The sequence below is a fragment of the Furipterus horrens genome, unplaced genomic scaffold, assembly GCF_987537825.1.
Source record: "Furipterus horrens unplaced genomic scaffold, mFurHor1.1.pri manual_scaffold_3, whole genome shotgun sequence".
Taxonomy (NCBI): domain Eukaryota; kingdom Metazoa; phylum Chordata; class Mammalia; order Chiroptera; family Furipteridae; genus Furipterus; species Furipterus horrens.
In genome coordinates, this window is record NW_028327173.1 from 27,199,982 (window position 1) to 27,215,105 (window position 15,124).

The following is a 15,124-nucleotide window of genomic DNA, read 5'->3' on the forward strand; positions in this document are numbered from 1 at the left end:
CTGGGGGAGGGGGCAGACCAGGAGGGGTAGCCCAAGGACAGGGGAGAGCACAGAAGTCACTAAGGTGGAAATGGACAAGGTATGGAGGGGTACAATGTGGCTGATACTTAGTGTGAATCCAACCTCGTGGTCTGAACTGAGGAGCTTGGGTTTTAGACTGTAAACAGTAAGAAGCCATTGTAGGATTGTAAAGTGGGGAAGGGCACTCGGACCTGCAAGGTAAATGGACTGGGGGTGGGGAGGTGGGTGCTCTCAACTCTCCCTTCTAGAATCTCTTCTATCTCCTCCTCCACCTTTACTCTGTCTTGGTTCTTGTCTCCTTCTCCCACCATTCCATTGTCTAGGTCTCCCAGCTGGGGAGAGGGGCATAACACCCCAAATTCCCTCCCCAACGCAGTATAAAAGGGGACTTGCTCATTCATTCACTCAACAAGTATTTATTGAGAACCTATAATGCACCAAGCCCTATTCCAGGTGTGAGAGAGAGTGGTGAACAAGACAGATGAAGTGGCTGCATTCAAGGAACTTATGTTATGGGGGCCTGGGCCATGTGAAATCCATACTCTGGCTTTCTGGTCCATGGCCCTGGATGCCTGAGGGTGGGGACTCTTTCCATTACTCACTCATTTGTTCCAGCTGCCCTGGTATTAGCACCCATTTCTCAGGGCACTGAGGAGAGTCCAAGGCCCAGGGCCTCAACCCCAGGGACCACCTGTCTCCGTAAGAAGAGGTCTGGGCTCTGACTTGTGTGGCTCAGTTGGTTGGGCATTGTCCCACAAAGTGAGGGGTCATTGGTTTGATTCCTGGTCAGGGCATATGCCTGGGTTGCGGGTTTGGCCCATTGATGTTTCTCTCTCATATTGATGTTTCTCTTCCTTTCTCTCCCTCCATTCTCCTCTCTCTAAAATTAATTAAATTAAATTAAATTAAATTAAAAACAATAGAAGAAGAAGAAGAGTTCTGGGGGTCAGGCCCTGGGCTCAGGCCCTAGTTCTTTTCACTCACATGCGACTTGCAGCTTCTTATAAGGACCTTCCTGGCCTCAGTTTCTTTGTCAGCGGGGCTTTGGAGAGGCCCTAAGAAAGCAAGAGGAAGGAAAGGCCAGTCGGTTCCAGTGTTGCCCATTGGTGGACAGCTCCTTTGTGCATGGAGGTGGAGGTGCCAGGGACACAGTATCATCATCATTGTCAACATGAGATAATAATAGCTGCTATCTGTGGGTCAGCCTCACGCATCTTCTCGTTTAATTTATTCCTCACAGGTGGCTCTGTATGGTCCAGTCTCTCCCCTCCCTGTTTTCCAGACGAGGAAATTGAGTCTCAGTAAGGCAGAATGACTAGCTGGTGGTGAAATGACTGGCTCAGTGAGGTGAAATGACACGCACGCCTACCCGACTCTGGGAGCTCTTAAGGACGGTGCTACCAGGCTGCTGCCTGGCACCTGCCCCTCCTGGGCACTCAGCCTCCAGAGCGGTAACCCAGCCTTAGTGCCCCCCACCCCCTTGGGTGCTGGCAGCTCTCTGAGCCTGGGCACTGGGTCCTGCGACACTGGCCAGGGCAGGACCAGGGGCCAAGTCCGGCCAGGACCCGATTTAGGGCATTGGCGCCCTGGGTCCTGGGGCACTCAGTTTCCGCACCCAGCGTTGGTGGGTGGGCGAGAAGCCCCGGGCAGTTAGGGTGTCTTGCCCCCTTCTCTGCCCCCTCCTCGGAGACGCGGCGGCACCTTCACACTTTCCGCTTGGCCCGCTGCTCGCCTTTCAGGCCGCCGCGTTTTCAATTGTTAATTTGGAAACGGAAAAAGAAGCCGGCGGGCTGGGGGAGGCCGCAGGGAGGTAACCGGAGCCGCCGCGCCGCCCCGGCCCCTCCCGCGCGCGGTGCCCAATGTCTTCGAGTCTCCGCCCTTCCCGGGCTCGGAGCCCCGCCTAGTACGGCGTCCCGCCCCCAGTTGTGCCCCTCCCCTTCCAGTGTGTCCCTCCCCGCGCCGGAGCTGCTGCTGGCCCGGCGGACCCCCGGGCGCCGAACCGCCGCGCCTCTGCCGGAGAGGTAGGGGCCCTGCAGGGGAGGAAAGAGGCAGAGGGCCCTGCCGGGGGAGGAGTGCCCCAGGAGCCCTCCTCTCCAGGAACCCCTCCCCCTCCCGAGGAGCCCCGCCTGTTGTCAACCTCTTCTGCGTCCCCAAGTGAACCCAAGCCGTTCCCCAACCCCTCAGCGCGGGAGTTCTTTCGGGCCAGACCCCTGCCTGCAGATTGCGCACCAGGGATCATTGGCACCATTGACAGACTGATAAACTGAGTCCCAGAGAGGGACAGTTCACTTGTTCAAGGTCAGGCAGTCAAGGCTGAATTCTTGAGCCTGGAAGGGGTCAGGTCAGAGCTGAGTTCAAGCCAGTTCTTTTGGCTCTGGAACACGTGGGGTTCTGTCTTCCTCAGAAGAGGTGGGGGCATCAGGACCAGAGGTGCAATTTGTCCCTTTCCCCTGGCCTCCTGCATCCTTTCTGTGGTTAATGAGCTATTGGAAGTTCTGCTTTGCTCTACCCTGACGCCTCCTTGCTATCATTTATATATTCAATTATAGGGCAGTTTTGGAGGTAGAAGGTCTCTAGACTTGCCATGCACACAAGGAGCACCTTGTGGAAATGAAATGTAAAAGACCCTCCTCTGGGGACTCTAGAAGTCCCCCAGGACTGGCAGCTTCAGGAGCTGCCCCAGGCCTCACTTCCCATTTGGGAAGCTGAAACCACCAGTCCCAGGGGGATAAGGGCAAAAATAGGGCCCTCCTTACTCAACCTCTTTCTTGCACTGAGCAGTAAACTGAGACTCTGAGGTAGTTTCCCAACACCTTAGCTGAGTGATGACAGACTCAGGATACAGAGCCCACTGATGCAAGGTCCTAGCTCTGTCCACACCCCTATGCCTCCTCTTCTGCTGCCCCCAACTCTGACACCTCTTTCAGAGCTGCCAAGCAGACTGCTGCCTTTTTGAGGACTCTGAATCAGCTGGAACCTCAGGCTGGGCAGCCTCTCCCGTTAAAGGCCAAAGAAACTGAGAGGGTCTGTAGATGTACTTCCAGTTTCCAGTTGCAGATCCTCTTAACCACACTTCCACCTTGGCTGTGGAACAGACCCAGAGAAGTTGCACCCCTGGCCAAAGATCATACAGCAAGCCTTTCCTAGCTGAAAGGGTCCACTGGAGTCAGTCTTCCTGGATTTAGTCTGGCTGGTCCTGGAATAGGGGTTCCAACGAGAAGCAAGGCTCTCAGGGCAGCTGTAACCAACTGCCCTAGGTGTGGCCTGTGAGTTTGCATGCTGCTTTGTTTATTAGTAGTAAAGGCACTGAAACGCCCCTCCCCTACCATGTCCCCCTAAACCTCCCAATAGGTGGGATACTCAATGGCTGAGTCTGCAGGACTCCCAGGCTGAGCTCAATCTTGCAGCCCAGCCCTCCCCGCAGATCCTGTTCCACCTTGTCAGCTCTTGGTGCCCTCTCTGCTCCTGAAGTGTTGAGAACTAAGTGGTGGGGACTAAGCTCTTTCCCTGTTTTGGATTCTTCTCTCCCTCCTCCCTCCCCGCTTTGCACAGGTTCTGCTGATTCAGAGGACAGAAGGCTCCTTAGAGGTGACCCTGACCCCTGCCAGGCTCAAGTAGCTGGAGGCCTGGGCAACCCTCGAACCCAGTGTGTACAGCAAGATGAGGGAGTTTTTGAGGTGGGGGTGAGGGGCAGGTGCTTGGGTCCTTCTACAAAATGAGGAGAAACTAAAAGAAACTACCGTAGGAAGTGAGAAATATGGGCGCCACGCCCAGCTCTGTCTCTGACCTACTGTATTTTCACAGGTAGGTCAAGTACCTTTCTGGGACTTAGTTTTCCATCTATAAATGACAGGGTTGATTAACTCTAAGGGACCTTTCAGTGCCAAAATATAGTCAGTATTTATTTTGATACCTCTTGCCCCCTCCACTTTCCCTTTGTACAAGTCACCATCATCTTTTGCTTGGATTATACTATTAGCTTCCCAACTCACATGGGGCAAATGTCATTGCCCCTCCCCCACCTCCTTCCTGTGCCAGTCAACAGCCTGTGTGATCTTTTGCAAACACAAGTCAGATCATGTTCCCCCCACCCCCGCCGCCGACTGCTCAAAACTCCCCACGTCACTTGGAGTAAAAGCCCAGATCCTCACACAGCCAGTCAATGATCTGCTTCCCTGCTCTAGGTTTCTGTCTTCCCAGCCTCCCACGCTCTCCTGTTGCTCACTGGCTCCGGGAGTACTTCTTTCTTGATGGTTCTGGAACCACCAGGCACCCTCTCACTCAGGTCTCTAGCACTTGCTTTTCCTTCTTCTTCCAGATACCCGAATGGCTCACGCTTTCATTTGTTTCAGATCTATGCTCAAATGTGACTTTCTCAAAGCTGCTTTCCCTGACCACTCTCTATAAAATAACGTCCCCTGACTCCCATAGCAATGTTCCTTGTCCCTTCTTCCCGCTTATTTTTTCTCCATTATCTTCTGACGTTTTTGTCAGTGTAAGAAATGTCCAAACCTGTAGAAAATTTCTATGAGTCTATTTGATCCAAACTGATGACATATGCCAGGGAGTAAGATCTCAAAGGCACTGGAGAATAACAGTTTTGCAGCTTATATTAGACAGTAGAATCAAAGGAGAAAAAGTAAGAAAGGTACATGAAATCCATTGGTGGTAGATAAAAGAGGTGGGAGAAAGCAAATGGGGAAATCTCTTATGCCTTTGAGGAAAAGAAAATTACTCTGACATTTCCAAGGTATGTTATCCTAGATGCATAAGAACGATAGGCAGAGCTCACTTAAGATACAGATTGACCTTTGCTAAGTAAGGCAGCTACAGGCCTGGGACATGAACATCTGCTATGACCTGCCCAGTTAGGAATCTGTGATCACAACATCCTGTGTGGTTACTTTGGGTCACTGACCTTGTCAGGCCTGCCATGTGGCCTCCCTGAGCTTGTGAGGTTGATTGCATAGCCTCTTTTTTGTCCATATTTTGAACCTTTATTTGCTTATTATCCATCTCCCCCCATGAGATGTAAGCTCCCTGAAGGCAGGGGTGTTTTCTGTCTTTGGGTCTAGCCCATGATAAGCACTCAGCAAATACTTGCGGAATGAATGTATGAGTGTGTGGCTGAGCGAATGCTCTGTGGCTCTGGGCTGTGTGGTTCTTGGAGTTGCTGCCCACCCGAGTTCTCTCATAATCGAGCCTGCTGCAGGGAGGGCTGAGGTGTGGAGTCAGGAGTGGGCAGCAGGGTGATGCACACTGGGAAGGTGGGTAGTGCCCGTCAGAGATCCAGCACCATTCTGAGTTGGACACAGGGTATTCAGGGTGAAAAGGACAGGACCTTAACCAGCTCTTGGTCTGTAGGAGGCAGGTACCCAAGCAGAGCTTTTCATGCACTGAGGTAAGTGCTGTAAACAAGGTGAGCATAGAGATGGGGATGGGAGATTAAGGAGCCTGAGGTGGGGCTTCCACCTAACTCAGCCGGGCCGGACAAGGGGCACCGTGAGCAAAGGTGGGGAAGGAGAAAGGGCCCTGCTTGCTGTTGTGGAAGAACAGCTATGACAATGGAGTACCAAGTGCCAGGCAGGGCACTGAGTGGTGGGGTAGGCAAGGGCTTCCTTGCAATCACGTTAAGAAGCCTGGGCCTGAGCCTGCAAGTTGGTGGATTTTGCCCTTTTTAAAACAGCAGCCATGCTCTTTGTTCAAAGGAAATCTTATGCCAAGCTTAGCACGTAAAACTGAGTCCCCCAAATCCACATGGAGCTGGTCAGGTAGAACTGGAGGACAGTTCCCGTTAGCCATCTTTTTTAAGTTTCTAAAACGCAGGCTGCCTATATTCCACCCCTTATTTTGCTCTTACTTTGCCGTCCTCCTGCTTGGGAGGTGCAGGCTCCGTTTATTTGAGGAGGCGGCACTGCCTGGCCAGCCCTGGGCAGATGGATGGCCCCTGCTCCCCCTCGCTCCCACTCTTGGCTCCTGTTGCTGTGTTGCTCAGCCCCCTTGCCTGGTACACCAGGTAGTTTGGCTGGCATGGCAGAGGGAAGCAGTGAAAGCAGGTAGGAGGGGTTGGAGCAGGTCCAGGTGAGAAAGGACCAACCTGTGACTCATTGAACACCTGGTCCTAAAGACACTGCCTTCTATACCTTAGTGGTACTGAGACCATTCATACTGGCTCAAGAAAAATTGGCATGTGGAGGTGGAGGGTACCTGCTGCCAGGAAAGGGAAGGAAGCACATCCAGGCTTCATGGAGTAGAGAAGGGGCGATGAGATTCTGGAGTAGCAGTCTCCTCCCCACTGCTCTGCACCTCTGCCAACTTTCCTCTCTGGTTCTTGGTTCCATTCCTGAAAAACACAATCCAATTGGCTGAGCCCATCCGAGGGGGACCTTCCTTGGGTCAGTTTCCAGTTCCAGGTGAACCAGTGGCAGCCAGGAGAGGGGCATGGGGCCATGTGGTGCCATATAGAGTTGGCTCTTCCAGGGCTGTGGTGGCTGTCAGGCCACGCCCAGGGCTCCCCTCATCCTCGGGTGTTCTGTGCCTGCCAAGGGGCCTGGCTGAGAGGATTCAGTGCTGCTGAAATCAAGACTGTGTTCAGGGGTGGGCCAGTTCAGAGTAAGGGACACCTGTTTCTGAAGGGACCGTCAGAGGGGTCAACATTTAATGATTTTTCAGGCAAAAAAGAATGCCTTTTTCTAATTGGTCTTCCAAGAGGGGGCATTTTTGTCATAGTTTGTACTATGCGCTGGTGGCTGCTGTCCCTCCAGGGACATCCTCAGAGAATCTAGAACTGAGCTAAGGACCAGCCCTCTGCTCTCCACCTCACTGCTGGAGAGTCCTCAGACTGAAGTGACTTCATCCCTCATTGAGATGTCCCTCACCTTCACGTTTCGGACAGTGAAGCTGAGACCCCATTGAGACCTCATCCCTTGCCCTGAGCCCTGGCGCCGGCCCCTGGCCCACAGAAGCAGTGGTTGCGTGGCAGCCCTGGTGTGGGGCCCTGGGTCACATGCTTTTGCTCCCTTTGCCATATTTAGAATCGCTGGATCAGGAGAAACTTCTCATACCAGCCCCTGAGGATTCTTGGAAAGAGCCTTGCTCTGAGGCCTGGCTCACTGGCCTTCCCCTTTATCCCCCTGCCAGAGAAAGTAAGAGCCTGTTCTTCCCAGAGGAGCCTGGGGGCCTCCAGGCCACCCTGCCCCCACCCCCGTCAGGATGTGCCATCTGTAGTATCAGCTCTGGTTTGGGGCTCATGAAGCCCTTTTGCTGCAGAAGGTCATGATGGTCATGGCCTCTGCCCTCCAGGAACCACGGCTGAATGGGGCCAGACTGCACCCATCTGTCCCTGGGACAGAAGGCAGATCCTTGCCTCCAGGGTCCTGGGCTGAGGAAGGGGTCACATACTCCCAAGGCCAGGTGAGGGAGACAGCTGGTGACCAAGCAGGTGGCAGACACTGGCAGAGCTGTCTGGGAGGAGGAACACTGAGGGAGGGAAGGAAGGGGCAAGGCCTGGTTCCACATTCACATTAGCCTGATCCCCTCATCCCACACAGTCTGCTTCCCCATTGGGGTTAGGAAGTCTTAAAACCAAAACCAAACCACCCCAAACCAAACAAAACCAAAAATGCATGTGTGGGACACCTGTGATATTCTAGATCTTTCCTCCCACTTCACTGTCACTATTGGGGATAATGGTCCTGTGTTCTCAAGGGACCCACTTCCAGGGCCTGGTCAGTTTCCCCTCCCATCCTTGAAACAGACTGTCTCAAACTTCTTCAGACCCCCCAGCCCCCCATCCACCTGTTCTCCACCTCTGAGTAGTGAACCTGACCTCTTCTCAGAGGAAGTAGAAACCCCATGGGAGCTCTCTGGGCTTCCCCTGTCTCCCACCCTCCTCTCCCACCTAGTCTATCTCCCTTTCCCCTACCCCCAGGGAAGCTGACCAGGTCCTTTCTGCTCAGCACCAGCCCTTTGCCTCCCTGCTACTCTGGGGATTTCATGCATTGATCACTCCTTCTCTCTCCTGCATCATCAACTTCTCCCTCTCTCCTTTTCCACTCTGATTCTCTTGTCTAAAAAAAAAAAAGAAAAGAAAAAGAAAACTCCTGTGCCCTGTATCCTTCTACAGCTACCAATCTCAGCCTCTACTCTTTGCGTCAACCTTCTTAAAATAGATATACCTACACTTTCTGTCTCCACTTCCTCCCTGCCCCTCTCCCTTGCTCACCCCAGCTGGGTCTGCTCCTATCCTTTCCTTCCTCTGAGGCTGCCCTTGCCAAGGCACCCAGTGACCAACTTGTCACCAAATCCAATGAACATTTTTCAGGGCTTATCTCGCTTGACCTCTTGGCAGCATTTGACACTGTCATCCACTCCCTCCTTCTTGAAACACTTTCTTCTCTTGACCTGGCACCTCTCTCCTCCGGTTTCCCTCCCATCTTTCTGGCCATTCCCTCCCAGTCTAGGTGGAGGGTCTCTCCTCCCTCTGTGCATCTGGGGTCCCATTGGGTCCTCCTCTAAATTTTCCACATGCTCTCTGGACTGTCTCAGCTGCTCCCATGGCCTCAGTCACTACCCTGATGCCCCCCAAATCTGCCTCTCCAGCCTGGATCTCTCCCTTCATACCCACTGAGTGTTTGCCCAGGTTCCTATGGTCCTTTTTATCTCAACATGTCCTCAATGGGACTCATCACCGCCACACCTGTCCCTCCACTGGATCTCCCATCATAGCTCACACACGGCACCTTCGTCCATCCGGTGCCCACACCAGAAATGAGTCCTTCTCCCTCATTCTCTCCCCTTCTAATTAATCACCAAGTCCTACTTCCTAAGACTTTTCCCATGGCGTCCACTTCTCTTTAGTGCCCCCACCATCATCCCTCTGAATTATTGTGGAGCCTTCTCTTCGCCTTTCCTCATGGGTCCCACCTTGTCTATTTCACACTTTGCACTGCCCCAAGGGGTGGTCCTGAAACACATAGAGACTATATCATTCTCTCTTAAAGCTCTTCAGCGGCTGCGCATTGCCTTTAGCATAATGGTCCTACTGCCTGAGGGTGCCACTTGAGGCACATGGCTCTGGCCCTCTCTGCTTTCTTCAGTACTCCCTCTGACTTGCTGGGCGCCCTGGGCTTGCTCTGCTTCCTCTGCTTGGGCACCCTGTCCTGGTCGCCTCTGCCAACACGTCTTCACTGATCCCCCCACTGGACACACTGTCATCACCTTGTTCATCATGTCACTGCTGTGTTAGTTTTTTTTGGGGGTGGTTCTTGGTTATTCATTTCCAGCTTTATAATAAACCTGGCTGAGTACAGGTAGCAGTTTCTTGAGTAAATGTGGCTCAGAGAGGTTAGAGAATAACCTTTTCTCTGCTGTGCACACCCCCGTCCCTGCCATATCCCCAAGTTTCTAGCCTCCACACTTCTGTTTCTCTGGGGACATCCTAGAGAATCTGGAGACTCTGAAACTGAGCTCATGGCTGACCTTCTCCCTTCTACCCACTGCTAGGGGATCATAAGGCTGACATCCCTCACCTCATGTTGCTGACAGGGAAACTGAGGCCCAGAGAGATAGTAAGGCTTGGTAGTCCAGGTGGACATTGGTTCAGGTCCCAGCCTTATGACTTTGGACAACCTGGTATAACTTCCTCTTTTTCCTTTTAAATAACGGCTTTATTGAGATATAATTCACATACCAAAAGACACACACACACACACACACACACACACACACACACTTTTAAAGTGTAAAATTCAGTGGTTTTCAGTATCTTCATAGATTGTGCAGCAATCATAGGGCACCTTTCTGAGCCTCCATTTCCTCATTGGTCAGCCATGGGTGATTACAGTATTGCGAGCATGGGGATGTGGAAAGTAATGAAGACTATATACACATGCAGAGAGCCTGGCACAGCGCCTGGCCAACAGGAACTCTTGCCAGCAGGAGCAGTTACAGGGTCACAGAGTGAATCAGTGGTAAAGCCAACATTGGCACGAGACCCTCCACCCCAGAAGGGCTTTCCTCACTCCCCTGCTCGGTGGCTGCTTCTGGGCAGTGATTTGAGCTAGGCCATGAGGGCTGGGGGAGGGGGTGGGGGAGAAGGCAATAATTACAGTTGTTTAAAAAGCCTTGAGGTAGCTAATAATTGATCAACCACAACCACTCCCATTAGCTAAGTCAGTGATTTTCAAAGTGAGGTCCCCAGGGGAGCAACATTAGTATCACCAGGGAACTTTGTAGAAATGCAGAGTCTCAGGCCCCATTTCATACTTACTGAAGCAGACACTCTAGGAGTGGGGCCCACAAATCAGTGTTTTAATAAGCCCCCCAGGGGATTCTGATGCCTGCTATAGTTGGAGACCACGGTTCTAAGCAAACCATTCACCTGCTCCTTGCTGCACTCCTGAACGAGTGGAATAGTCACAGAACAGTGGGAGGTGGGGGTAGGGAGGGAGGGTTGTAATGTCTCACAATAAGCTCCAGCCAGGGAGAGTCAGCCAGGCAGTGCCTACCTATCTCTGCTCTGCCTCCTGTGCTGGACAAGGGCTCCAAATTGCCAGACATGATGGGCAAAGATGCTCCAGAAAGTGGCTGCCAGTCTGGCCTCTCTGCTGGGGCCAATATAGAGGCCCAAGCCAGCCAGATCTTGTGTGCCATCTACACTTGTACAAATGGAAAACCTGAGGCCCCAGACAGGGCCAGAGACAATCCTTCCAGTCCTTATGAGTGATGTCACACTCTGGTTCTGGCAGATGCAAGCACACACCAGCTCAGGGCTCCTTCCCTCATCTCCTCCCCCCTGAGCTCCAGACATCGATCTCTCTCCTGCTGTCCATGGAGTGGGGGTCTGTGTGAGAACCCATCAGGAAGGCCAAGGCTGTTGGAGGTCAACCTGAGCTGGGCCTCTAGCCCCAGCTCTGTCACTGATTCACTGTGTGATCTGGAACAAGTGTGTCCCTCCCCAGGCCCCATTCGCTCATCAGGAAGATAGGAACAAGTTTGAGGGAAAGTTGAGTGTGTGTTTGGACACATTTGGTATGCCTGGCCACTAGACATCCAAGAAAAGACGATGAGTAGGCAGTGGGACATGTGAGCTGGACTCTGGGGAGAGGCTGCCGCTCCGTCACACCTGCTAATGGCAAAGGGCGTTGTGTAAAGGGGCGGGGCAGGGTTGACAGGGGTCTCCTGCCCCCCTTACCCCACCCTCCTGTGTGTAGTTTTAAGGAAATGTGTTTTAAAATTTATATTAATTTGTGATTACCCATGTCTATTCTTTAAAAAAAATTTTTTTAATTTACTTATTTTTAGAGAGAAGGCAAGAGAGGGAGAAAGAGAGGGAGCAAAACATCGATGTTCAATCAGTTGCCTCTTGCACGCTCCCAACTGGGGACCTGGCCTGTGACCCAGGCATGTGCCCTGTCCAGGAATCTAACGGGCGATTTTTCGGTTTGCAGGCTAGCACTTAATCCACTGAGCCACACCAGCCAGGGCTACCCACATTTTTTCTAAAAAATATTGGTACGTGCAGAGAAGCAAAACAGTAAAACAAAAGCCAAGCCACTCTAAACTTTGCCACCCAAAGACAAGTCCCGTTGACTCTTGGTATACAGTATATGAAAGACATTTACATCTTAAAATTGGGATCACGTTGCCCTTAAGGTTTTATAATATGCTTTTTTTCACTTAACTGATTGTGAATTTATGTAACTATTGGTGTTGAAAGAAAAATATTGAGAAAAAATTTATTTGAAACACCCAGTAGACAGCCCCTGGTGTGGCTGAGCAACGGGTTAGAAGGATTACTGTCCAGCGTTGGGAGAAAGGTTTATCAATATTTGACTGTAGCCATTCCCAGAGGAAGGGGATGGATGAGATGACCTCAGGGAGGGCCCTTCTGCCCTTGAGCCGTGTCAGTGACAGTTCCTATCCCCAGTGAATGTGGCCACTGTGTTTTCTGTGGTTAATAATTGAACAGGAGGAGTTGGTGTTTCCCCCGCGCCTTATGTCTTTGCTGACTTAGCTTTTGTCTGGAACTGGCTAAGGAGGCCTCCTCCTTCTCTTTCCCCATTCATTAAAAACCCTTTACTGACATCTGCCACTTACCTCCTCCACTGAGGGGCACACAGCAGGATGCAGCCCTGTGCCTGTCCTCCACACATGCGGGAGCCCTTGTCCCAGGTGGTGTAAGTGGGTCATGGTGGAGCTGTGTCCTTTCCATGTTTTTCCTCCTGTTAGCCCCTGCTTTACCAATGAGGAAGCTGGCTCAGAGAAGAAAGGTGACTTTCCCAGGGCCACACACACAGCAGGACTGGAATTTGAACCCGGGTCTCTCTGACTCTCAGACCATGACCCTGTCATCACGAAACATATACACAAATAAAGCTGTACAGAAAGTGACTTGGGCCACATACGGGAAAGAAACCAGCATTGGGATGGAACAGTAGGGTAAGGGGTATCCCAAAGGGCTCCTCAGAGCAGGGAGTGAGGGAGTGTTGTGTGGGGGAAGGGTGAGTAGTCTTAGCAGCCTACCATGGGAAGGTGTTTAGGCAGAATGCAGCATCAGCAGTCCCAAGTGGGGAGACTCTAGGGACATCTGGGGAACACTGTGGGTCAGTCCACAAGGGATGTGTTACCAGAGAAGTCCGTATCTTCAGGCGTCTCTTCCAGGGCCTGTGCATGTCCAGCATCCCCTACCCCATCCCAAAGAGGACTGCTTCCTGGAGTCCAGCTGTGTTCCCTTTTGCTGCAACTGTGTCTGTGCCTTTTATCCTGCCTTCCTCACACATTCCTATCCTCCAGAGGCCACTAGCTTCCATCCCCATGCCCTTTTCCTTCTGCCCAACCACTGGAAAGTTAGGGACCCTGGCTCTGATCCCATCCTGGACATACTGAGTGACCTTGGGCAATGCCTTTTGCTCTCTGGGCCTCAGTTTCCTCATGTGTACAATTGGGGTTGAGGGAAGGGATGGAAGAATTGGGTTCTAAAGTTCCTTCCTTGTCTAAACATCTGGTTCTGTGCTATTCAGCCACTTCCTACTGCCTTTGGGGGAGTTCCAGGCCTCCATGTCACGGTTCCTTGCTGCCTGATTTCCCTCTTCACATCCTCTCCTCCTCTGCATCCTTTCCCCCTACCTGTCCTCCCTGATCCCCTTTCTTTCCATAGCTATCTCATTATTTAATTTCTTAAGGGCCTATAAAGGTAGGGGCAGTTGGCCTCCTTCTGCAGATGAAATGGGGGGTCCCTCCTCTCCCTTAGTTGCTGACTTTACTTGCCCATCCCCCTCCCCCAGGCTGATTTCTGGAGCACTTCTCTTAAGACAACCTTGAATCTGAGCCAGAGAGGCTGAGGCTACACTTGAGAGTGGCTTAGCCGGGAGGTGTTCCTAACTGTGGGACCCTGGGCCAGTCTGTTCCCACTGCCAGCTCAGATCAACCTACTACTCAAAGCTGAGTGACCACCTCTCTGACTGCAGCCTGCATCAAGGGCAGTGGCAAGAACTGAAGGTGCCTGTGAGCTCAGTAGCCCGGAGGTTGGGGGCTTCTTCCTTTGGTGTTCAGCCCACAGCCACAATTCCAGGGAACTCTGATTCTGATTCTTTTACCTGCTTTCCAGCTAACTCTTCTCAAATAACGCTTCCCTCCTCCTCTGACTCTGCAGATCCCCACTGAGGATCCTTGGCTATCCTGTCCATTTAGCAATCTAACCTTTCCCTTCATGCTGCAATTGCAGATTTTTGCTGGTGTTCACCTGCCTGGTGTTGTCTGTGCTGTCCACTATCCCGGAACACCAGGAAATTGCCAATGAGTGTCTCCTCATCCTGGTGAGTGCTGGCGTCCCATCTGAGGGAGGCCGTGTGAGGGAGCGTCTCTGGGTTCAGGGTGAAGGTTAGAGAGGCTTCTCATACGATGGCTTGGAGAGTGGCTTGCTGTGCTCTGTGTTCCCTGAGCTGGTGCCTGTCCATCTCTGGGTTTTATCTCCTGCTTTGTAGCAGGTGTTGAGGGACCAGGGCTTACGATGTGCCCAGAGAGAAGGTGAGTAGGTCCCACTCCTCAGGACCCAAACTGCTAACTCCACCCCTAGTGAGATGTTACTTGTTTTTTTCTCCCTAAATAGAAGTATCTTGGAGGGTGACAGGTGAAAGACAGCCACCCTTTATGTCAGAGTCTGAGATGGCCGGGGGGGGGGGGAGGGGGAAATGAGGAGAAAGACCTATACAGCTCATGCACACAGAAAGAAAGGACAGACTTGGACTTTCAGTCTCTTTGGAAGGGGCTGCCTGCCTTCGAGAATCCTCCTCAGGTTCATCCAGGTGTAAGGCCCTCCAGGAGAGGTGGTTTTAGGAATCCTAGTACCTCTAACCCAGGGACTCCAGGCTTTTTCTGGGTTGTGTGACCTGGGCCCCTGTCCTGAGGACTGGGGAGAACTCAGGCCCCTGGCCCCACAGGAATTTGTGATGATTGTGGTGTTTGGTCTGGAGTACATCATCCGTGTCTGGTCCGCTGGATGCTGCTGCCGCTACCGAGGATGGCAGGGCCGTTTACGCTTTGCCAGAAAACCTTTCTGTGTCATCGGTAATAAGACCTTTCTCCCAAACCCCTGCTCCTGACCCTTGACCCCAAGCCCCAGGGTTGACATGCTGATCCTATCCCTGACCCGAACCCTGGCTGTTAGCACTGACGCAATGGACCCTCCCAATCCCCCACACAGCCCCACGATCCCAGGAAACCCCGACCTCGGGCTCCTGACGCAGGGTGGTTTGGTTCCCTGGCGCTGGCTGTGACTTCACTGTCCCCGTCCCTGCAGACTTTATCGTGTTCGTGGCCTCAGTGGCTGTCATCGCCGCGGGCACGCAGGGCAACATCTTTGCCACGTCTGCGTTGCGCAGCATGCGCTTCCTGCAGATCCTGCGCATGGTGCGCATGGACCGCCGCGGCGGCACCTGGAAGCTGCTCGGCTCGGTGGTCTACGCGCACAGCAAGGTGAGGCCGGTTGGGGGCGTGTCAGAAGCCGGGTAAGGTTAGGCAGGAGCGTGGAGGGCGGGGCCTGAGTGGAGCTCCGGGAAGGAGACGGGGTGGGGGCAGGGCCTGGAGGTCAGGACTCAGGGCT

At 52.7% G+C, this 15,124-nt stretch overlaps 1 protein-coding gene across 2 annotated transcripts in view; it reads left to right on the forward strand.

The window, feature by feature from the left end:
* The window catches only part of KCNQ4 (potassium voltage-gated channel subfamily Q member 4), a 51,274-nt gene that overhangs the window by 15,032 nt on the left and 21,118 nt on the right, over nucleotides 1-15,124 (forward strand). For both annotated transcript variants that reach the window (XM_090269209.1, XM_090269208.1), the window contains exons 2-4: nucleotides 13,748-13,838; nucleotides 14,463-14,589; nucleotides 14,822-14,997. In XM_090269209.1, the coding sequence (XP_090125335.1) occupies nucleotides 13,748-13,838; nucleotides 14,463-14,589; nucleotides 14,822-14,997 (394 nt within the window). The remainder of the gene's footprint in view (nucleotides 1-13,747; nucleotides 13,839-14,462; nucleotides 14,590-14,821; nucleotides 14,998-15,124) is intronic.